The sequence below is a fragment of the Phacochoerus africanus genome, chromosome 15, assembly GCF_016906955.1.
Source record: "Phacochoerus africanus isolate WHEZ1 chromosome 15, ROS_Pafr_v1, whole genome shotgun sequence".
NCBI classification, from domain to species: domain Eukaryota; kingdom Metazoa; phylum Chordata; class Mammalia; order Artiodactyla; family Suidae; genus Phacochoerus; species Phacochoerus africanus.
Window position 1 is genome coordinate 42,094,115 of NC_062558.1, and position 23,909 is coordinate 42,118,023.

The 23,909-nt window shown below is 49.0% G+C and overlaps 1 protein-coding gene across 1 annotated transcript in view; it reads left to right on the plus strand.

Annotated features, from left to right (window-relative positions):
* The window catches only part of SSH1 (slingshot protein phosphatase 1), a 63,195-nt gene that overhangs the window by 8,097 nt on the left and 31,189 nt on the right, over positions 1–23,909 (plus strand). Inside the window, exon 3 of the mRNA XM_047759459.1 lies at positions 22,614–22,717. Within this exon, the coding sequence (XP_047615415.1) occupies positions 22,614–22,717 (104 nt within the window). The remainder of the gene's footprint in view (positions 1–22,613; positions 22,718–23,909) is intronic.

A 23,909-nucleotide genomic window follows, 5' to 3' on the forward strand; every position in this document is an offset into this window, starting at 1 on the left:
CCCAGCGCAGGGTGTCCTGGTGAAACTCACACGCAGAAGTGGAAGAACCCTGCCTCACCCCTCTTTGAAGTTTTCTCTCTCTCTGAGGGACGGGAGGGAAAATAGGTACTTTTCCTGTGGCACCATGATTTCTGAAGTTCATATGTGTTGGGAAATGATTGCCTTATTACAGTTGTCAGGTCCTCGTTTTTTTTTCCCCCTGTAACGCCAGAGGGAGGACCAGAGGCCCTGACACATTTACTCTTCCGCTCGGGGGTTTTCAGCTGCTTAGAGTCTCAAAGGCTGGAATCAGCTGGCCTCCCAAGTGGGGGCAGTAATGGGCCTCCTTGTGCATCAGCTGGTGGAGGCGGGGAGGGGAGGAATGGAAATCAGCTCCTGAGCCCATTGGGGAGGGAAAGCTGGGAGGAGGGCTGCTGACCGCCACGGGGGGGCGCCATCCCCACTGTCAGAGGGATGGCGGTCTGCAGGCCCCATGCTGCTTCCTCCCATTCTCTTGCTCATCACCCTCTCCTGCAGTTCTGCTTTTCCGTCCCCGCTCCCTGCTCCCTGACAGTGCGCTTTCTCTAAGCCAGTTCCTTTTCAGATGGCCACAGACCTCTCAGCCAGCTCAGTGTGCTCCCACCCCAGATGTTTGTGGCTCCTCTCTCCTTAGCAGGTGACTCTTGGTTTTTCTCTGTGCCGGTACCACACCTGCCTTGCCCGCAGGTACCTGTGTTTTTGTCTCATCCTGGCTTTCCTTAGTAACAGGGTCTTAGTTTTCTGCCTGCACTAGTCTTTCAGCAGTTGAAACGTGTTAACTTTGTTTTGATTCTGCAGTAAATTGCATTCAGCGATGAGAAAGAGCAGGATGCGGGGGAAAGATGTGGGGTTGGGAGTCAGGCAGGTCTAGCTTTGGAGTCTGACTCCTGCATGAGGCCAGGTGCCAGCGTACTTCTGGGGGTTACCGGGCCTCTGTGGGTCTCTGTTCTCCCATCTGTTAAATGGATGAACTATGTCTTTTCAAGGTTGGCGAGCAGCTTGTATGGGGCTCCTGGCACAGAGCTAGCTCCACAAAAGGCTTGGAGGATGGTTGCTACCTTTGGTCCTCAGAAGATGGTGCTCCTATCAGTTAGTTTCACAGCCTGGAAGTAGAGGACCTGACTCCCTGTGGGAGCTGTGTCCACTGTGTTAGGCTGGGTGGACCCTGAGGGTGCCCTGTGACCCGCCTGCATCCTTTCCCCACTGACATCTCTGTAAGATGTAAATAGGAGCACACTGCAGAATCTTCCTTGTCCTCCAGACAGTTTCCCTGAAGGCCTTCTGGGCGATGTCAGGCTCCCTGCCTGCCTGCCCGGAGGGCAGCTGAGTGCTGCAGAGCCCTGTCCATCCAGCTCTCGCTCCCTTTCCCCTACTCGCTGCCTGTGCAGACTGCCGCCTGCCTCCTGCAGTCCTCTTTGGGGAGCTGTGCTGTTCAGACTGTGGGAATTGCTGAGCAGATGGCACTACTGGCAGCAGCTCCTGGCTCCCTCGCCATCCTGGGAGCCGCCTCAGTCTGGCATGAGATGTAAGTGGTTGTGTGCCAGGCAGGGCCCCGGGGAGGGAATATGGTTGTGTTGTTTGCAGAGTGTGGATCAGGAGTGAATGTTTTGTTGTTTTTTGTTTTTAGTTTCATCCAGCATTTCCAAGCATGTGAAAATGATCGTTAAGAGTTCTTTTCATTTCTTTTCTTGCCTGCCCAAGCAAACTTTCAGGCTAGAGCAGCAGGATTTTGTCTTCTCTGCTTTATCTGGCTTCAGTGGTAGGCTGTGAGCTCCCCTACACCCCTGCCTTTCCCTCTCCCCTCTCTCCCCTCCCAGTCTTGGCCTGGAAATCCCCAGAGGACCTTCTGAACTGTGGTGCCTTCTCCACCTCTGTGATGGCATCAGGACAGGGCAGGGGTTGGTGTGTCCTTGCTCTGCAGACCACACGTCCCTGTCTCCATTCAGAACCCCTTCTTCAAGGCCTCTCAGGTGCCTCTCTGCCTTTCTTGATGGTTTCTTAGCCTGGACTTGACTGTCCTTGTTGAGAGCCTGTCCGATTAAGCCCTGCCAAGAGCATCAGGCTCTGCAGTGGGCCGCTGTATCAATTATCTACTGCAGCGTAACAAGCTACCGCACGCTCGGCAGTCCACAATGTACACGTTTATTACCTTGCAGCTCCCATAGGTCAGGAATCCAGACTCTGAGCTGGGTCCTCTGCTGGGGGTCTCCCATGGCTGCAGTCAGAGTGTTGGCCAGGGCCCCTCTCAGCTGCACCGTGGGCCCGCTGCCAAGCTCACACTGGTTCCTGGCAGATTACATTCCCTTGCAGCTGTAGACACTTCTTCAAAGCTGACAGGAGAACCTACCGCTCCAGAGTCTGGGAACAGAATGCCAGCAGGAGAGGGACTGTCCCGTCACTTTGCTGCAGGGTATAACCTAAGCAAGGGAGCAACTCTCCCTTCCCACTCCCTGGTCCCACCATGCTCAGCAGAGGGGCCTGGCCTGGGGCCACCCTGCAGTCTTCCCACCTGTCTCCGTGTGAGTCCTGGAGATGCCCCAGCCTGACGTAGAGAAAGCACACGTGAGCAAGTAGATTTCTGTTCAGTGTTGTGGGTGTGGTAGGGTGTTAGGTAGAGGTGATGGTGTGGCGTTAGGAGGGATGCTCAGGGTCTGTGGGAAGAGGCCAGGAGCCCCGGGAGACCTGCAGGGGTCACCCACATGCCAGAGACAGTCATGTTCTGGCCACTCAGCACCTGCGTGCTTATTCACTCCTGGAGGCTTGGCTTCTCTTTCGTCTGCCCCCACATTGCATTTTTGGCTTCATAAATACCACCTCCATTGACTGTTAGACCTTTTTTCCCATGAGCTTTGACCTTGGGGAGGGGCAGACCTGGCTTTGGCCTCCGTCTCTGTCATCTGTCCCTTCCCCTGGCTGCAATGTGACTGGGAACAGGCCCCACTTTCCAGTGGGCAGAAGAACCTGCAGCTTACAGGGTTGTTGTCAGAATTCATTGTGATAGTCAGATGCACCTTTTCTCCCGTTGTAGACATTTCAACCAGTGCTTCCTTGGGTCGTTTTCTGTGGTCCCTTCATCTGACTCTTCCTTTCTTTCCCCAGGGCATTTCTCTTTCCTCAGTATTTTCTTGAGACTCAGGACTTGTGTAGTATTTACCTAAGTACATAAATCTTGCCCACTAGAAGGATCAGCTGTACAATTTGTGGAACCCTTTTTAAAGAAATGATGAAGAGAGCTTCCCATCGGGGCACAGTGGGTTCAGAACCCAATATTGTCTCGGTGAAGATGCGGGCTCGATCCCTGGCCTCACTCAATGGATTAAAGATCCAGTGTTACTGCGGCTGTGGTGTAGGCCGGCAGCTGCATCTCCAATTAGACCCCTAGCCCGTGAACTTCCATATGCCACGGGTGTGGCCCTAAGTAACAAAAGAAGAAAAAAAAAAGAATAAATGGTGTAGAATTTCAAGGTGGCAATTGTAGAGCATTAACCAAGCCCAGGGCCCTTCTGAGCGTGGGGCCTTGAGTGCCTGCCCAGGGCTCCTGCCCACTTGATGGTGAGCCCACCCAAAGGACACAGCCTTCCTGGCCTCTCCCCTCCAGCCATTGAGGTCTTCTTGTAAGTTGAATTTTCCAAGTTCTGTTTCACACGGAGGAACTCAGAGTGGTCTTGAACGACACACAGGAAGAAACAAAGGGCAGAGAGATTTTGCCCATGGTTTCCCCCTGCAGTTCCTGATACAGGCCCTGTTAGATCAGCCTCCATGTCCCTGTCCTAATCTGCTTATGAGCTGTCTGTGGTCACCAGCTCTTGACGGAGAACCTACTATGTACCTAGCGCTGTCCTAAGAGCTGGGCGTATAGCAGTGAACAAAGCAGAGCGATCCCCGCCGTTGGAGCTGACGTTCTGTTGGGGGAGATGAGTCAGTAAGTCAGAGGAAGGTACGTTAGTAGTGTGTTAGCAGGGGTAGGAGGAAGTGTCAACCAGGATGGAGGCTGAGGATATGGACCTTCAAACATGCTGTGCTCTATGAGTTGCCTCAGTTGCATTGTTTTATTCAGCCTGTGCAGAAATCCTGTAAAGAAGGCACTGTATCTGTTCCTATTCCCTAGACGAGAAGACAAAGCCTTGGAGAGGTAGCTGGCCGAATTTCAGTGAGCAGGAAGTGGTAGAGCTAAGCCCTGCATGCTCTTTGTCTCTTTGACCCCAGAACCTATACCCTCACTCCCACGACTCAAGTGTTGTCTCTGTGAGCCCTCCTTCCATGGCTTTGCTGTCCACCCTCTGACCTGACCCCAGAGGCCCTGTCCTGTGACCCACCTGACCTCTACTTGAAGGGAGGCTTGTACCAGATGCCCCTTTCAGTTGTCACCTGCGCTTGGCACCTGGTGTACCTTGCTTGTTTTTTGTCGCCCCCGCAAGCCTGCAAAGCCAGAGCCTGCCTCATGATGGGAAACTGTAGTTCCCAGGGGCCACAGCCAGGGTTTAAATGCAAGTCACTGTGACTCAGAAACCTGTGTCCCTTCCTTTCTGCCCCGTCTCTCACAGGGGACCTTGAGTTTATGTTCAGCTCATCCCTTCCTGTCTCCACCCCCATGGCTTTATAGGCACCCATCTCTCACTGGCTCCCAGTTTAAAATGCCTGGGGTGCAGACTTTTAAATTTTAGGGACCATTCTACTGATTTGCTGTTCTTTCTGTTTAACTTGGGTATTATTCCTGGCAGTTTGTTGGAATATTTGATTTTAAAATCAAAATTTGCTTTCGATGTATGTTAAATACTTTTTGTTGTCATTAGAAAACTCATCCTAGGAGTTCCCAGGTGACCTAGTGGTTAAGGACGGCATTGTCACTTCTGGGGGCACAGGTTTGATCCCTGGCCCAGGAACTTCTGAATACTATGGGTGCTGCCAAAAAAAAAAAAAAGAAAACTCATCCTAGAAAGGGGACACGTAAGGACAGAGGTGAAGAGTTAATTTGATTCTCTTGGAACATAATTAAAATTATTAAGTTTAACTTAAAATGAATTTCGCTGTCTAGTAGATTTCATTAAACTTTGGAAATAACTGTACTTACACTTCAAAAGAATGCCTGGAGGCCCTGGTTTCATTCTTCCTATGCTCTTAGCACACAAGGGACTGTGTGTGCACGCCAAGAATGTGCATGCCAGCTCTTTCGTCACAAGTGGTCACAGTACCCGTGGTCGCCCTCCTGGGAAATGGAACAAAGCTGTGAGAGGGAGTCAGAAAACCTAGGTTTTGTCCTAAGATGAGTCATCTGCTGTGCACCCTTAGGCCAGTCACTAAACATCTCTGGGCCCCCACTTCCTCCTTTGTTTTTTTTTGTTTTTTGTTTTGTTTTATTTTGTTTTGTTTTTTTGTCTTTTTGCCATTTCTTGGGCCACTCCCGCAGCACATGGAGATTCCCAGGCTAGGGTTGGAGCTGTAGCGCTGGCCTACACCAGAGTCACAGCAACACAGGGTCCGAGCCGCATCTGCAACCTGCACCACAGCTCACGGCAACACTGGATCCTTAACCCACTGAGCAAGGGCAGGGACCGAACCCGCAACCTCATGGTTCCTAGTCGGATTCGTTAACCACTGAGCCACGACGGGAACTCCCCACTTCCTCCTTTGTAAAGGGAAGAGAGGAGATTAGATTATGGCTCACATATCCAAAGGTGGGAGTCCCCAGGCCCACCATGATAATTCTGTGTTCCATTGTTACTGACTGGTACCAGACTGTCCAGGGTATCTGCTTTGTTCTCAGGCTGGGAGCAAAGTTACTTGGTGGGGGAGGCGACTGGCCAAGTCACCCTGAGATGGCGAGAACTGATGTGGCCCCTGAGAGGAAGTGGACCCTCTGCCGGGCCCCACTTCCCGATCACTGAGTGTCAGGCCAGGCACGCTTTGTTTCCAGAGCTGGAAGGAAGGGCCTCTGCCCTTAGAGCACGTCCTGGGTGAGCACGGGGCTGTGCTCGGATAGTCTGGATTCGGGTGGCTTTTTAGGAAAGTCCTGAGATGAGGAGAACAGGCACAGGAGTCTTGCTGCTTCTAGGAAGGCTGCCCGGAGGGAATGGGGTTAATCAAAATAGGATTAGTCAAAGTCAGGAGGAGCCACTTGCAGGTTGGGATGGGCCCCCACTCTGGGGAGTGGTGAGCCCTGGCCGTGGTCCCTGCTCCCACGCAGAGGCCACGTGTTGATGAGAACACCATGTGGAGCAGGGTGCTCGTCAGCATTACAGGACCACCACGGAAATGATAGTCGTGACTCTGGCTCTGCCTGGACCAGGCGGGGCCTCTGGGTGGGGTCCTTACTGACCCCCTAACCACCTGTGTGACTGACCTCGGACCAGCCCCCTGCCCTCCCCCAAACCGGAAAAGGCCTCCTCGCTTTGCTTCGGGGGGCTTCTGTGAGGCTTGGAGTGCATCTTGTCCAGTGTGTGATGTCTGGGCCTTGCCTAGCACACAGCGCCGTTATTTTCATCGATGGTGGAAAGTGACAGTCCCTTCTGCCACCTTCCCGACCCTGTTCCCCTCCAGAGAGGGATCCCAGACCAAGGTGGAAGCAACCCAAAGGAAAAAGTGGCCACACTTGACCTTTTCCCTCCAAGTTGCACTGGGCCTGCAACCAGACTTTTATCTGAGAAGCAACATGTCTTGTGTGGCTTTATTTGTTTTGTTTTGTGGATAAAAAAAAATTTTTTTTTTCCTTAATGGGTACTTTTGAAGCTATTTTTAAAAAGACATTGTTTCAGAGACGGCCTCAGAGGCCCCACGTTGGGAAATGTCTGGTGCTGCCCTTGCTGGGGACCTGCCTGCGCTGGTGGAAGTGATTCCCGCACGCTGGCCAAGAATTCTCAAGGCCTGAGTCCCCAAATTGGGACCCGGGTCAGAATTCCCACAAGGGAGGGCACCGTTGGTGTGGTTTGGAGAGAGCCAGGCCCATCGCCGCCTCTGGAAACCACTTGTCACTTCTTCTCAAAAGTCTAAGCCCCCCTGTTCTGTGCTGCATCTGAAGCAGGTGGAAACTGGGAGTGGCTCTTGAGGTCTGGGGTGGAGGCTACTGAGTCTGCGGCCAGAGGGCTTCCTCGGGAGCCTGCTCCCCATGCCCCAGGCACCCTTGTGCACGCCCCACCACACAGGGTGGGAGGGAGGGGGTGTCCCTAGTGAAGCAACCTGATAATGGAGGCGGGTTTTATTTAGAGTAATCTGCCTTAGCAATTCAGCCGACATATGTTTGGTGCCTATGTATGCATCCGGTCCTGTGCTGAATGCTGGGAATTCCATGTGAAGAAAAAGAGACTTTACCCTCCAGAGTGAACATGTGTGCTGTGTCTACCCTGGCTTTGTCCAAAAGGGATTTGAGGATTTCCCTGGTGGCTCAGTGGGTTAAGGATCCAGCATTATCACTGCTCTGGCACCGGTTAATGCCTCAGGTACGGCCGAAAACAAAACAAACAAAAAAACCAAAAGGGATTTGAAACTGCTTATAACATTCATAGAGAACAATATGATTTAAAATTGGAAAAGTGGGACATGGAAAATGTAGGGAAAAATAAGGTGAAATGAGGGGAAGGTTTGTATGTGGAATGCATGGCATAATGTTGATACAATTACCACAGTTTGGCTACACATCTGACTTTGAGCTTCCTAGAAGTCAAAGCAAACAGAGAAACAAGATCACTTGTGTGAGTCACGGTATCCTTAAAATACCACCAGGTCAGTTCCTCTGGAATACTCTTCTTGATGGATGCCTGTGGGTGGGTGTTCATGAAGAGACCCAGTGTGATGGGCAGACAAGCAGATGGTCTTAGGTTTGGCCCTGAGGCCCACAGGGAGAGCGGATGCTGAAGGCCCGTCCCACCAGTTAACCTGGGTATTTGTGATCATCAGAGGTGAAGTCAGCGGCAGTGCTTGGTGCCAAGGCTGCTGGCCGCCCTGACCATTGAAAACAGGATGCTGACTCACATCCTGCAGGCCTGCAGAGTCCTGACTTCGCGTGCCCGTCACAATGGGAGGCTTGCCTGAGCAGGTCCCCCCCACCCCCCACCCAACCCCGCTTTTCCGAAAGCATGGTCTCAGAGCAGGAAAACGCTAAAATTAGGTCTTATGTGGCGCAGGGCTGTGTGTGTGCGAGGCCCTCAAAATCCAGATACACGTAGACTGAGAGGAGCTGGGAGAGGGGAGCTTCCCGTCATCCTCTACTGCCTTGTGCATGAGATGAGGCTGCTGCTGTCCTGGACACACAGCCGGGAGATGGTCCTGAGGCAGCGAGAGTCTCAGGTGCTGAGGGTCTAAGAGTGTCCAAGAGAGGGAGGCAGAAAGCCAGGACGTGGGCCAGAGATGGTGACCAGCAAGAGGGTCGTAAGCTTCTCTCACTGGCCGACGAAGACAAATTACAGGGGAGTATTTTGCCTAAATCCTTGTAAGTGGAATTTTTTAAAAAGTAACGTAAAATTTTAGAAACAATTAAAAACTTACATAAAAGTTGCAAATATGGTACAAAGAACATTTTTCTGAACTGTTTTGAGGGTAAGTTGCCCACCTGATGCCTTTTGAATAACAAGTAAGGATGTTCTCCAGAGCAGGCCATTGACCCTTGTCCCTGGTACACTGTGACATCTACTCACTCTTCAGACCCCATTCAGGGTCCGCCATTTGTCCCAACAGTGTCCTTTGTTGTAAAGGATCTCTTCTGTCTCCTGAGTCTCCTTCAGTCTGGGACACTCCTTAGTCTTTTTTCTATGCTCATGACCCAGACACTTTTAAAGGGACAGGCCTGTCCAGTTTTTTCGTTTGTTCGTTTTGGTTTGTTTTTTTTTGGCCGCACCTGTAGCATGCAAAAATTCCCAGGCCAGGGATCAAACCTGTGCCACAGCAGCTACCCAAGCCACTGAAATGACACCATGGGATCCTCACCCTGCTTTCTGACCCACTGGGGAACTCCAGGCTCATTGTCTTGCAGAATGTCCCTCAGTTTGTGTTTTGTCTGCTGTTGTCTCGAGATTAGATTTGGGTCCTCGTCCAGTCCTGCCAGGTGGTATATGATGTCTGTGTGTTCCATCACCAGTGATGGTCGCAGTGGTCATCAAGTGGCTTCGCCTGGCTTCTTTTCTACACCGTATTCTCCCCTTTATCATTAAGCAGTGTTTCTTGGGGGATACTTTGAAATGAGATCAATATCTGTACCCCCTCAACTTTTCTGTCAAGGTTCACATTGTCCCCAGTTTGTCCTGTGAGATCTCATTCTAGCTGGCTTCTGTGTCCCTTGAGGTGTCCACATCCTCCTTTAAGTGCTGCCTTGATGGCAGGCCTCATCTTGGACTTTGCATATCCCATCCCTGGAATCCATCATTTCTCCAAGAAGCCTTGGTTCCCTTTAGTGGAGAATCAAAACCGAGGCAGGTGGTAATTGTTTTGTGATGTATAGAAATAGCAAATCACTGTGTTGTGCTCCTGGAACTGACAGTGTAGGTCAGTTACATTTCAGTACCAAGCTTTGTAACCTCTATGAATAATAACTGGAAAGAATAGTTGATGGCTGAGATTAGGAGCTGGTGCTGGACCTAGAAGTCTGACAGTGGAATGCAGAACATGGGAAGCAGTGGATACAGGTTGCAAAATTTCATTTATTTGGGTTTTAGTTGATTTATTGGCACATCTGAGAACTAAATGTCCTCTAATATTTTTTTTGTCTTTTTTTGGGGGCCGTATTTATAGCACATGGAGGCTCCCAGGCTAGGGGTCCAATCAGAGCTGTAGCCTCCAGCCTACACCACAGCCACAGCAACACAGGATCTGGGCTGCATCTGCAACCTACACCACAACTCCTGGCAACACCTGATCCTTAACCCACTGGGCGAGGCCAGAGATCGAACCCATGTTCTCATGGATCCTAGTTGGGTTTGTTATTGCTGAGCCATGACGGGAGCTCCTAAATGTCCACTAATTTGAAAAAGCAGAAAATAATACATTTTTCCACATATCCTATAAAGATTCCTTGAAGTTTTTTATATTCTCTGAAAGCCAAATTAATCTGGAAAACAAAAAAAAGAAGCTGAGGTAAGTGTGCTCGTTATTACTGTTGGGGCGTTGCTGTCTGCAGGCTGTTTCCGTGGACAGAATTTGGGAAGATGTGGATGAATGTGCACGCGCGCGCACACACACACACACACACACACACACGTCTGCATCAGTATTTTCTTCTATGTTTAAATATGTTGAAAACCATGAGTTCAAACTGATACTTTCCATTCTGATTCAGCATCTCCAGGTTCATTCTAGTTTTTTCTCCATATTTGTAGTGCCTTTTTCTAACAGTGAGAAGCTTGGCTCCCATTGTCCCTAAATCCCCTCTCTGTGGCCACCTCTCCCCTGCTCACCAGCCACTCCCCACTCCACCCCCACCCCACCCCATCTTGATCTGCCCACCAAATGGTTTTCCATCTTAGTTGTCAGAGAAGAGAAGCAGGCTTTCTTCCCCCCCACCCCTTTCCGGCCATCCCTGTGGCATATGGAATTTCCCAGGCTGGGCATTAGATTTGAGCCGCAGTTGCCACCTAGGCTGAAGCTGCAGCAACGCCAGATCCTTAACCCACTATGTCAGGCCAGGAATCGAACCTGCATCCCAGGGCTCAAGAGGGGCCGCCAATCCCATTGTGCCACTGGAGTGGAAACTCCAGACTCACTTTCTTGTCACTGTGTCTCCCCAAGATGTCATCAGTAGGGGTTCAGTGCTTATAAGGGTGACTCCTTGTCTCCTGGCTTCGCTTCCTGGCCACATTGAACTTGAACAAGTGACTGAACCTCTCTGAGCCTCAGTTTCCCTGTGGGTGAAGAACTGGTAGATGGACACTAAGGATTAGGTTAGTGTGTGTGTATGACCTGCAGCAAAGAAGTTTTTTATCGATTTTGCATTTACTGAGTGCACAGTGTCTTCTGGGCACTGAGAAGGATCCAGAGATGGAGAAGTCTTAGCCTTGGCTCTTAGGACTCAGGTGACACGGAGAACTTTGTTGTTGTCTTGTTGGAAGCACTTGGTTGTTAAGAGAACCTGACCTCCCGATGACTGTTACTGCCTTTATGCAGTGATTCTTATTTAGAGTTGTTGGATAATTGATTTAAGCTTATGTATTTTAGTTGAAAAATAGGCATTTAAATTTTTTTAATTGAAATATAGTTGATACATAATATCATGTAGGTTACAGGTATATAGTACAGTGATTCACAATTTTTAAAGATTGTACTCCATTTATAGAAATTATAAAACATTGGCTATATTCCCCATGTTGTAGCATTTTGGCGGGGGGAGTGTGCGTGCCCATAGCATGTGAAAGTTCCTGAGCTAGGGGTGAAACATGTGCCACAGCAGCGACTGGAGCCACTGCAGTGACAATACCAGATCCTTAGCCTGCTGTGCCACCAGGGAACTCCACTTGTAGCTTATTTTATACATAATAGTTTGCACCCCCTAATCCCCTCCTCCATTGCCTCTCCCTCTTCCCTCTCCCCCTGGTCACCTCTGGTTCGCTCCATGTCTCTGCAAGTCTTATTTGTCCTGTTCTTCCTGTGTGCAGTGAGTGCCCAGTATTGTAGCTGCTCAGAGATGATCCAGGTAAATTAGTCACAAAATGCTTTGAGGCTGGAGAGGAGGACAGCTCATTCAGTTTAGGAGTATTTACTTCTGAGTATAGACTCTGCCAGGCAGGGAGGGAGACTTAAGAAATTGTGTCCTGGCCCTGGACTCCCACCATGAAGTTAAAATATACTAGTGGGAAGATGCCATCACCACCAGATAGTAGGTACATAGGTTCAGGAACGCAGTACGGAGCTTTGGGTTCCTATCCCTAAGCATATGACCTTGGACAAGTGACTTAACCTCTAAGCCTCCATTTCTTCACCAGTACAGTAAGACAAGGTGCCGTAAGATGCTGAGAGGGAAGAACAAGGTTTGCAGCGAGGGCAGCAAAGGAGGGCTTCCTGGAGGAGGCATGACTGTTGGAAGGTGAGCAAGAAGCCAGGAGGCAGACAGGAGAGAGGAGGCTGTGTGTAGAGACCCAGGGTAGAAGAGTTGGTGAGGACAGTGACACAGATGGGGGTGAAGCAGAGGACATGTGGAGTATGGGAGGAACTGTGGAAGAGGTGATATAAGGAAGATTTTCATTATAAATCACATTTGCTAATTGCATTATAAGCTCTCTGTGGTCAGAAAGTGTCAGATGAGTGAAATTTAGCTTAGCACCATGTCATGGCTGACTGCAGCTGCCATAGAAAGCAAGCACCAGGAGTCTTGGCTTTCCAGATGGTGTGGCATCATTGAGAGTTCTGGAGGAGGGGAGTTCCCCTTGTAGCTTAGCGCTTAACAAACCTGACTGGCATCCATGAGGTTGTGGGTTCGATCCCTGGCCTTGCTCAGTGGGTTAAGGATCCGCCATTGCCGTGAGCAGTGGTGTAGGTCGTAGATGCGGCTTGGATCCCATGTGGCTACAGCTCCAATTAGACCCCTAGCCTGGGAACCTCCATATGCCACAGGTGCTGCCCTAAAAAGACAAAAAAAAAGAAAGTTCTGGAGGAGGGACATCATGTAACAAGAGCAGTGGCTAGGGGCTGTGCAGGGCTAGTTAGAGGCCAGGGGTCCTCTCTCTGTTCTCTGCCCTGATTCTCTTGAGGCCACAAGTTCTGGAGTCCCATGTCATAGCTGCTCACTGCACATGGCTAATTAAAATTTAATTAAAATTAACTAAAATGACAAATTAAGCTCATATGTCCTATTCACATTTCAAGTGTTTAGAACATAGGCCCCTGCGGCGGAGGAGATGCCCGCCCTTTTGGTCATCACTGTCCTACAGGGACACTGAATGCTCAGCACAGGGTCAGGCACACAGTGGGTGGACCATGCCTGGCTCACGGGGATAGGAGAATGGGGACACCCTGGAGAGATGAGGACTTAGCGCCCCCTGAACATGGGATGGGGCTGTGTCTCAAGGAAAGAGCTGAGAACCGGGGACCATTGAAACAATCCGTTCTTGGAATTGTTGAGTTGTTTCAAGAACATTTCCTTCATATGCCTGTTATTTCTGGCCAGCTGGGTTGTCTTTGCTGCCATTGCATTTCCTGCACAATACAGCCTTTCTCCCTCTGCCGTCACAAAGGGGGCGCAGATCCTGGGGTACCCAATGTTCACGGGAAGATAGCACCAGCCGTGGCTTCCACAGCTGGGGCCTGACGGCTGTGGGGGGCCAGTGAGGAGCTATCCCAACATTTGTAGAGTCAACCCCGAGGCATGTCATTTCTTATTTATGTGGGGGGAGCCATGCTTTTGTGAGCTTATTCAGCTGCTTGCCCCTCCCCATCAGTACGAAGGAGAGCTGTGTAGCTGGCTTCACAGAATGTCTCTTACTGTCCGAAATACTTCTGGACATTCCTTCTCCCTGAGAAAAGCCTACGCCTTCCAGCCAAACAATACATGCTGCAGCAGCCAAGACATTTGTAATGAGCCCAGCCAGCATTTCTTGCCTGTGACCCCGTTCCAGAAGTAGAATGCCCTGTAGAGCTGGAATTTCCCTGCTCTCAGCATTCTGTTTTGAGGGGAGCCTCTCAGGGGCTCTAGCTGATAGGTGGGTCAGGTGAGTTGCTTCTTTGCTTAGGCCTGGAGGAATGGCATTTGGGACAGGGTTTTGCCAAATGGCCCTGTAAAGCACAAAATAAAAATAACAAGACACAGCCCCCATGGGGTCTTTGTGACGTTTGAAATTGAGTTCAAAATGAGGGAACCACCTGTGGGAGAGTGGAAAGATTTTTCCTGCTCTCCCTGCAAGCTGCTTACCTGACTCCAGGTTGTCTTCAATCTCCTTCGAGTCTTTTAAAACTTCATTTTGCTAGGAACGGGGTTCTGGATCCATCTAAACCATTGCCAGGAGTGATCTTAATGCATCTATCCAGCTTTGCCTGCTGCTACTGTTGTTGCAGGTCAGACCCTACCCTCTGACCCTGGGATTCTGCAGCAGGAGCCTCAAATTTGGAGTCTCTCAATCTTGTTTCACCCCTTACTGGCTATGTGATCACTGACTTGTCATTTATCTTCTGTTTCGGTTGTTTCATCAGAAAAGTTGAGCTGTAAGAATTAAATGAAGAAACATAGGAGCAAGCTCTCTGTAAATTATGAAGCACCATTCAGATTGGAGATATCGTTGATTTATTTAAAATAACACCCATGAAGTGCCTGTAGTATACTAGGCCTTCTGGTACTGAGAACTTCTGGCTCAACCACCAGCCCAAGGTTTGCTTCTTAGTTTTGTACATTCCGAAACTTGAATATCAGTTCACCCAGGGATGATCAAATTCTGAAAAACCAACTCATGCTGACCAAACTTATAAAGAACTGATTTACAAACCCGAATAGACATTTATGAATTCCCAATGGGACTTCTTACGACAGAGACCACATCCTCCTTTGTTTGATGGAGGGTATGCATAACACAGACTTCCTGCTCTCCTGCTCCCTGCTCTTTTCATTTCCATTTAGTTGTTCTTTGAGGCCCAGCTTTGGGTAGTTCCTGTGAAGGAGCTCTCCGTGCATCCAGGCTGGGCTGGGCATCCCTTCTGAGTGTGTGTGTTTGTGTACATAGCTCTCTAGCACCTTCTCCATTCCTGCATCGTGGGACCAGCTGCGTTACACTGCAGTTACTGTCCTATGTCTGTCTGAACCACTAGACTGTAATGTTGCTCCAGGACAGAAGCCATGTCTGTCATTTCTGAATCCCCAGGGCTTAGCACTGACCAGGCGCAGTAGGGGCACAGTCAGTTAACAAAACCTAAAGGGAATAGATGGAACCTCCTCTTGGAAGTGTTCATGGACACCACCTTTTCTGTAGTGACAACTTTACGTACATCCCTTTTGTTTCTAGAATTATCATCAAGTCCACTGGATGAACCACAATCTACTCTGTAATCACCCTGCAAAGCTGAGTGTGATCAGGGGTTAGTTCTATCCATACAAAAGTAGTTTGGGTCAACCATCCCATCAGTTTGGACCCTTTTTATTTTTTTTATTTTTTATGTTTTTGCTTTTTAGGGCCACACCCGTGGCACATGGAGGTTCCCAGGCTAGGGGTTTAATTGAAGCTACAGCTGCCAGCCTACACCACAGCCACAGCAACATGGGATCCAAGCCATGTCTGTGACCTGCACCACAGCTCACAGCAAATGCCCAATCCTTAACCCACTGAGCAAGGCCAGGGGTTGCTTGAACCCGTAACCTCATGGTTCCTAGCCGGATTTGTTTCCACTGCACCATGATGGGAACTCCTGGACCCTTTTTAGACCCTATACTTTAGGCTCATTATATTCTTTTTTTTTTTTTTTTGTCTTTTTAGGGCCGCACCTGCAGTATATGGAGGTTCCCAGGCTAGGGGTCTAATCAGAGCAATAGCTGCTGGCCCATACCAGAGTCATAGCAGTGCCAGATCTGAGCCATGTCTGCGATGTACACCACAGCTCACGGCAACGCTGGATCCTTAATCCACTGAGCAAGGCCAGGGATCAAACCCGCAACCTCATGGTTTGATTCTCTTGTACCACAACAGGAACTCCCCTAGGCTCATGTTCTTTGGGATTCTTTTTTTTTTTTTTTTTAATCTGATTTCCTTCCTTCCTTCTCCCTTCTTCCCTTCTTCCCTCCCTCCTTCCTTCCTTTCACCTTTTTTTTAGGGCCGCAGGTACAGCACATGTAAGTTCCCAGGCTGGTGGTTTAATTGGAGCTGTAGCCGCAGGCCTACACCACAGCCACAGCAACCCTGGATCCGAGCTGCGTCTTCAACCTACACCACAGCTCATGGCAACACCAGATCCTTAACCCACTGAGCGAGGCCAGGGATTGAACCTGCATCCTCATGGCTACTGGTCGAGTTTGTAACCTGCTGAGCCACAATGGGAATGCCCTCATTGGGGTTCTTTTTGCAAGATGTATTGTCAAACACCCTAAAATCACAAGCAGTTAAGTAACTTCCTGTTTCCTCCTCTATAAAATGAGTACAGTAAGTGCCTGTCCGGTCCATGTAGAAGAGTTTCTTAAAGATCAAATAGGCTGACATAAGCCAACGGGCTTTGTCAACAGCAGACCTTATCAGAGGTCTGATCTGTCATTATGATTGTCATCTGAGATGAATGTAATGGGCAAGAACACCTGTGACTCTGAAAGTATTTGGTAGAAGATGGACACATGCAATTACTGTTCACCTTTTTTTCTGCTTCCAAGGAAGGTATTATTTTGTTTTTTTTGGCCTGGTGTGACCTCCCTTCGCTGCATTGGATTGTGTTAATCTCCTTTTGAGAGGACCACACATTTTTTATTGGTGTTGTCTTTCACCAGCAAAAACAGTTATTGTGTACCTGCTGTGTGTAAGGTGTCCTTATGAAGGCCATTCGGGAAACCAGATTTTTCTGTGTCTTCTACTCTAGTTAAGTTCAGGGCTTCTTTGCCTGAGCTGTGCATCAGAAGCACTTCTGGGGTTTTTTAGTTTGTTTTGTTTTATTTTGTTTTGTTATGTTTTTGGCTGCACCTACAACATGTGGAAGTTCCTGGGCCAGGGATCAAACCTGCACCACAGCAGTGACCCAAGCACAGCCATGACAAAGCCAGGTCCTTAACCTGCTGAGCCAACAGGGAACTCTGAGGAGTTATGTTTCTAAATGGCCTGGCACACACCCACTGCCCAGATGTAGACCCATCTCTTTGCTTTGCTCTGTCGACACTTGGGCAGGCTTGGCTTAGCATGGCACTCCTCGGTCTACAACCAGTTCACTATTTGAATGAACAGAGCCCTGCAAGGGAATATCAGAACACACATGTAACAGCACATATCAGAACTGAGAAATACTGACTCCCAGACCAGTTCATTTTATTTTCTTAAACTTTGATGTGCAGCAGATTCACCAAGGGAGTTTGTTGAAAATGAGGTTGCCCAGTCTATCCCCAGGATGTTCTCAGGAGCTGGACTGGCTTCCCTCATCAGTCAGAGAAAGGAAGGAACACCTTGCCATGGAGCTGGGAAACTAGAAGCCATGGCATACCTGAGAGCCTCACTCGACCTCTCCACATGGTGGGTGCCTGGGTGGTGGCAGTGGCGTTGATGAGAAGCAGCTTCCTGACTGGCGTGGCTGTGCTGCTTCCAGGACATTCCCCAGATTCCCGTCGAGTCGGAAGGACTGAATGATGTGTCCTGTCCCATAATTGGGTTGGTGGCAGTGGGCAGGGTGGTGGTGGTGGTTCCCCCAGGCCTCCTGCTTGCCCCCTGGGCTGATAGAACATCTTCGCTTTCTGAGGATGTTCCCTTGCATCTTCCCTGTGCACGATGCATTGACATGCTGGGAAGAGGACCGAGGATGGGTCCTATCCAGACTTCTCAGTGATGGTGACGCTGCCCTTAGCTGACAGGGCAGGCAGGGCCGAGGTGGCTGCCAGGTCTCCGCTCTCATTCTCACTCTGGACAGGCAGGGGTGAGGGTGTTCCAGGATTAAGATGGTGGGCGTGAGCCTGAGAGACATGGGTCTCATCCCTGCCTCATCAAGATTGTGCTCCTGCAACTATAGTTTCTATTGTGGTCTGTGCATGGGTTGAAAGAAGAATTTCCAGGCTCGTAGCAGGTTGAAGAGAAAGTAGAGTTTATTGAGATGAGAGACGCTGTGAGTGCAGGAGGGTTGATAATTAGGGAGAACCAACACCTAACTAGAGCTTGTGGGCATGTCTATTTTTATAACCCAGGGAGAGGAGAGGACTCAGGATACACCTGCTGACCTGCTGACTGGTTGGGGAAAGAGGGGTCTTAGGATGCACTTGCTGGTTGGTTGGGGGTATATAAGCTGCCATAGGGGTAGTGTGAGGAATGGGCCATATACCTTTCCTAGTAGGGGGCAGGAAGGAGTAGGCCAGGTTGTTCAAGGCGGGGGAAGGGACATTACAGTGAGATGGGTGGGGTGATAATAAGGGTCTGATAATTCTTATCTTGGCCAGAGGCTTTCAGTTCGATCTCCTTGAAGGGGTCTTGTAGTCCAACAAGTTCCTCATCTGCAAAATAAGGATTATCATAGTGTGTGTCCCACTTAATCCTCTTTCAGGGATTAATTGATCCTTCAGGAGCCAGGAGAACCTTCCAGATGAAGCCCTCCCAGAAGTCAGCTTAGTGCCCTTTCCATCACAGAATGTTCCAGAACCCACCACTTAGATGCTTCCTCTTCTCAACCCTACAGGCTTCCTTTCCTAGAGTCCTCATCCCATCCTGCCCTGCATTTTGGTTAGTCATATCCCTAATTTATTTCACCTAGGTGGGTTTCAGGGTCACATCCCAGGATCTCCGGCCCCCTCGCTCACTTTTCCTCTGCAGCCTGCCCTGCCCCAGGCCCCTTGCAGGAGGTTCTCGGAGCACCTTTCCTGGGTGCACATGCCCTTCCCTCTACCTGGAATGCCCCCCACCCCTCAGGTTTGCCTCCTCAAGGGACCATTAGCGTGTCTGAAGCATTTCCAGATTGCAGAGGTGCTTTTGAAAATATGAGGTCCCTGCGGCAGCTACCCACAGTCACTGCCAGGTGACTGGATGGTGATTTGAAAGACTTAGAAATCGGTATGTTGCTTTGAACAAGAATGGGTTCCTCATTACCCGGGGCAGGTTACTGGGCCACCAGCTGTTTTTCCTCACAACGTCTAATACATCCCCCCATCGCTTGTTCCTGAGGCCCACAAAAAAGCCGTAGGAGTAAAGTGATTAGAGGAACTTCAGCCGCTTTGCTCTCTCTGAATGGCCCTCTTTCATCAGGAGTTGCAGGGACAAGGGCCTTTTTCAACCCAAATATCAGGGGAAGACAAGGGTTCCACCAGAGCCATTTGCTATCTGGGCGGGACCACCTTCCGGACGGCTGGGCTCTTCTTCGCTGGAGGGCTGCCGCCCCTCGCTCAGACCCTCACCCTTCTCCAGAGGGCGTGGTGGGAGGAGCTGGGGGGAGCCCGCCATGTGACTGTGTGGTCATGGACCTCTTTTGTCGCACCGACTTCTGCATCTCCGTCCAGCCAGCTCACCTCTTCTGCTCTTCAGAGGTCTCTGGGCCAAGTTAGTAGGTATCACCGCCGCCGCCGGTTCTGTCTCCCTCCTGTGCGTGGGTCTCTGGATGACACTGGCTGTTGCTGCTCTGAGGGCTGGGGTTTCCTGTCTGTCTGCTGTAGAAACTAAAATCCCGGCTCGTCTCCTAAAACGGCAGTAACTGGGATCTGTATGGTGAAGAGCAAAGCCGTGAGGTTGGGGGGAGGGAGGGCAGGGGCCGAACTTGTTTTTAATTCCCCATGGAGATTTGTCCTGAAGTAGCGACAGGGAAAACATTTCCTTTGTGTTTGTCCGGATCTGACCTCCTGGGACTTGGGGCACTCTCTAGGGCACCAGTGTCTTTGGGGAGAACGTGGTCTTTCTGTAGCTGGGATGGGTGCTTGGTGGGTTGTTTCCTTGTCCTGAGAACCTAGTAAATATGAGTGCCATCCCCACAGCAGAGTTTGTGAAGGACTTCCTTCCCCAATGGGGTGCTTGAGACCGATGAGTTGGGTGCTGCGCCTCTCGGTGTGGGAGGCCTGGACAGCCCCGCAGAGCCCTGGCAGCAGGAGAGTACTCATACCGGTCACCCAGAGGGCATAGGAGGCTCTGGGCCCGGAGCAGCTCAGAACAGAAGCCGAGAAACAGGGTCCTAAAGAAGATCCACATCTTGTTTTCATAAATCCTGTGACTGCCGTGACCTCTCAGCCCCAAGTCATCCTGTGTGGTCATCCTCGTGCTGGGCGCGCTCACTGCCTCCCAGACTCGGCCATCTCGCAGGCTGGCCTTAATGTGTTCCTGGAGCTTGCCCTCAGCTTCAGACCTCGCTCCTGATGGTAAATGCCTGTGACTGCCTTCAGGAAGACAGAGGCAGAGTGTTCCAGGCCCCCAGCCACATAGCCCCCTGACTTCATAGGTCGCTGGGAGGCTCTGCGACTGTGTCAGCCTCAGGAACACTGGGGAACAGCTGGCCTTGTAAGTGATCACGGGATCAAACCAGCCCATTCTTTTGCTTTGTTGCCTCCCCCTGAAAGGAAATGTAAGGGAAACCGAGGGGAATTTTCGCCCATGATTTCCAAGGCTAAGGTCACTGTCAATGGCTGGCTGTTTCCAGAGAGCTCTGGTTTCTGGTCAATATAGATTCCCCCACCTCCTTTTTTTTTAAACTCATGAACAAAAAAAGGTTGGGGATGCCTTGCAAAGATTTTTTTTTCCCCCAGCTGCTTCGATGAACTGATTGTTGTTTGAAGTTTCCTGCATTTTGGAGTCTCTTGGGCAGCTCTCTCAAATTACGATGAGACTAAGCAGTAAGCGATCCGTGTCTATCTAAAACAGCCTAGTTCTGAAAACAAACTCAGTTGCAAGACTTTAAGAAAGGAGAGGGTGACACGTTTCAGGGATGGAAAAGTGTGCAGTTGGTGAAAACTAGACAACCTGGATTTTTCTCTTGGCTGATGGATGCTCTAGAGCTCTGTGCCTCCCATGGGTGAGTGAGACTCAAAGAAAGGGTGCGTCTCATTTCTTTGGTTATGTATAATCTTGAGCTCCTCAGCACTTGAAACTTGCAGCACAGAGGCGAGACTTCTAGAGTGGAAAGGATGACCTGGCAGTACAGGTAGCAATGGACGACAAAGCTCGGTCCAGAGCACAAGTGTTGCTGTGAGGAAATAGATAGGACTGGTTGTCAGTAATTCAAAGGCCTGAATAGGAGAGGCTGAACCAAAACCTTAGTATTTGCTCTTTGAGCAGTCGTGATTTTTAGAGTGAGGATCCAACCAGAAAAATGAACAGATTTTTATTTTGGACATACTAGCATGGAAGATAACCGTTGTTCTGATTCCAGGAGCTGCTGACTTAAATGCCGGACCATGCAGTGGGTTTTCTTAGCTCCGGAGTTATGTATTAGACTTAGCTGAGTTGTTTATTCCAAGATGAGAATGTTTATTAACATTAGCTCTCTGGGGCAGTGGTGATCTTGCTGTTTTATATTACAGAAAATGTCCTTGTATTTTCATCAGGACTTGATTTGCTTTCTTAAAAAAAGAAAAGGTGGCACATCATTGTAAATGAACTATAATTTTTTAAAAGTGCTTCCGTTTCTTAGAGATTTTTCTTTCAAATCAAATATGTTAATTGGTTGCTCAAGAGAGAATGAATGATTTGGATAGTTCTCTATAATTTGAGCTATAATCTTCATAAAATTAATAAAAGTGAGATGTTTTTTGCATTATGAAGAGTATTACGTGTTTTATAGTACTTTGAAAATTCAAAAATACAGAAAAAGCTGGAGTTCCCGTCGTGGCTCAGTGGTTAACGAATCTGACTAGGAACCATGAGATTTCAAGTTCGATCCCTGGCCTTGCTCAGTGGGTTAAGAATCCGGCATTGCCATGAGCTGTGGTGTGGGTTGCAGACGCGGCTCGGATCCCGAGTTGCTGTGGCTGTGGTGTAGGCTGGCAGCTACAGCTCCGATTAGACCCCTAGCCTGGGAACCTCCATATGCCGCAGGAGTGGCCCCATAAAAGGCAAAAAACAAACAAACAAAAAACAGAAAAAGCTTTCGACAAAATTAGGGAACCTATGTCAACATCATAAAGGCCATATATGACAAACCCACAGCTAACACTGTCCTCAGTGGTGAAAATTCAAAAATCATTTACAAAAGTTAATGTTTGCTCAATATGGCAAATTTGGAGGATACAAGATGTAGAAAGAAAATCATAGGTGGTACACCCCTCCACCCCCTGCAAAAACACCGCTAATAATTTTGGTGTCTCTTATATGTAGTTTTCAGAGTTGATGGTGTTTGTAAATAATTGGCAGTAATTAATAGCTAATACAGTCAGTCAAGTTTATAGTCTTAATTTCTGCATCAGCTAAAGATTTTTTTATGACCAAATTGTGAAAGTGAAACTTTTATTGTAATTTTTAAAATTATAGGCTGAATGTAAATGTTATTGCTTCTTAAGATAACAAAGACAAAAGATTCATTGGTTCAATGTGAGGTTTTCTCTAGGAATAGTGGACGCCCCAACCTTGACTAAGTTAAATTGATCAGTAGCCACCCACTTTTCTTAAGCTGCAAATAGTGAAAGTATGATTTCATCTTCCTTGGATTCTGTGAAGGGAAGACACTAAGAAACAGTGAGGTTGTTAAAAGTTCAGAGAGTTAGAAACAAAGATGAATAGCAAGAGTATGAAAAGTTCACAGAGGGAACCAGCCTCTCCTCGTCAGAGAGTTGGTCTCTGTTTTTAGAAGATGTGTCACCATGCAGCCCCTTTACAGTATCCTGCAGGAAAGGGCTCTCAGCTCTGGAGGAGCCCACAGAGAACCGTGGGTATTTTAGCCGAAGCATCATTTTATCACATAAACTCTGCAGCAAAGGTTTGGGGTGGGGGGCGGGGGGAGGTGGTATGATGTGAAATGACTGTAAGAGCTGTGTCACCTCATTTGCCTTTTACACACCACTCTCCAGCTTTTCCTCTGTGAATTCCAACCTAACTGTGCTCTGGTCTTTTTCTCCCCAGCGTAAGCGAGAGCTTTTTCATGGTGAAAGGAGCAGCCCTCTTCTTACAACAGGGAAGCAGCCCTCAAGGCCAGCGAAGTCTCCAGCATCCCCACAAGCATGCAGGTGATGGGTCTAAATTGATACTCTTACCCCGGGACTTATTTTCTGTGCAACAGAGGAACCCTCCATTACTGGGAGTGAGCACGTTGTTGGTTTTCAAGGCCAGAGAAATAGCAGAACACAGGTTTATAATGACAGGTGCAGGTAAATACTCTTTTTTATTTTTATTTATATTATTTATTTTTTGGGTGTACCTGCAGCATGTGAAAGTTCCTGGGCCAGGGATTGAACTTGCACCACAGCAGCAGCCCAAGCTGCAACAGTGACAATGCCAATCCTTAATTTGTCAGTCCACCAGGGAGCTCCCTAGAGGCTCTTTTCAGGTCACGCACGTTTTACAGAAGCACTGGGAGCTTGTGACCCTTTGACCACATGTGTCTGTGTGAGAAGATCAGCAGCCTTCTGTTTGGCTGTAAAGATTTCCTATCAGTCTATCAGTTAACTGCAGATTTTAAGTTACAGTATAACTTTTTGTTGTTGTTGCTGTTTGTTTTTTTAGGGCTTCACCTGTGGCATATGGAAGTTTCCAGGCGAGGGGTCAAATCGGAGCTTAGTTGCTGGCTTGCACCACAGCCACAGCAATGTGGGATCCAAGCCACATCTTTGACCTACACCACGGCTCATGGCAACGCTGGAATCCTTAACCCACTTAACAGGGCTGGGGATCAAACCCGCATCCTCATGGATGCTAGCCGGGTGTGTTACTGCTAAGCCACAAGGGGAACTCCCAGTAAGACTTTTTAACAAATCTACCAGAATACCTTATAGCCAGATATTCTCCCCCTGAAAATAACCACCTCAGGGGCTGTGTACCTAGTCTGTCTTTTCTCTGAGTGTTTGGAAAATTCTCATTTGGGGAATTACTTTACAAGCCTTGGACATGTACTGGGGTGGGAAGTCTTTATTCTTTCATGGTGCATTTGTTTTTTGGAAGTAGAAGTGATAAAGTAGGGGTCAAACCAAGTATTGATTGAGGTCCAAAAGCAAGCAAATAAGAAATGCCTCCAAAAAGTAATAAGACTAGTTTTCTTTGGTGACTTGACTCTGAAACTCAAGGCAGCTTGGAGAGAGGAATTTAGAAAACATTTGCATACAAGTGAATCTTTGTAGTTGGTGGGGAACCTCTCCAGGCACTTCTTGGATAGACAGCATATGTCATATAGGAGCTGGAAGGGCCTCTGACTCTCAGGACAAC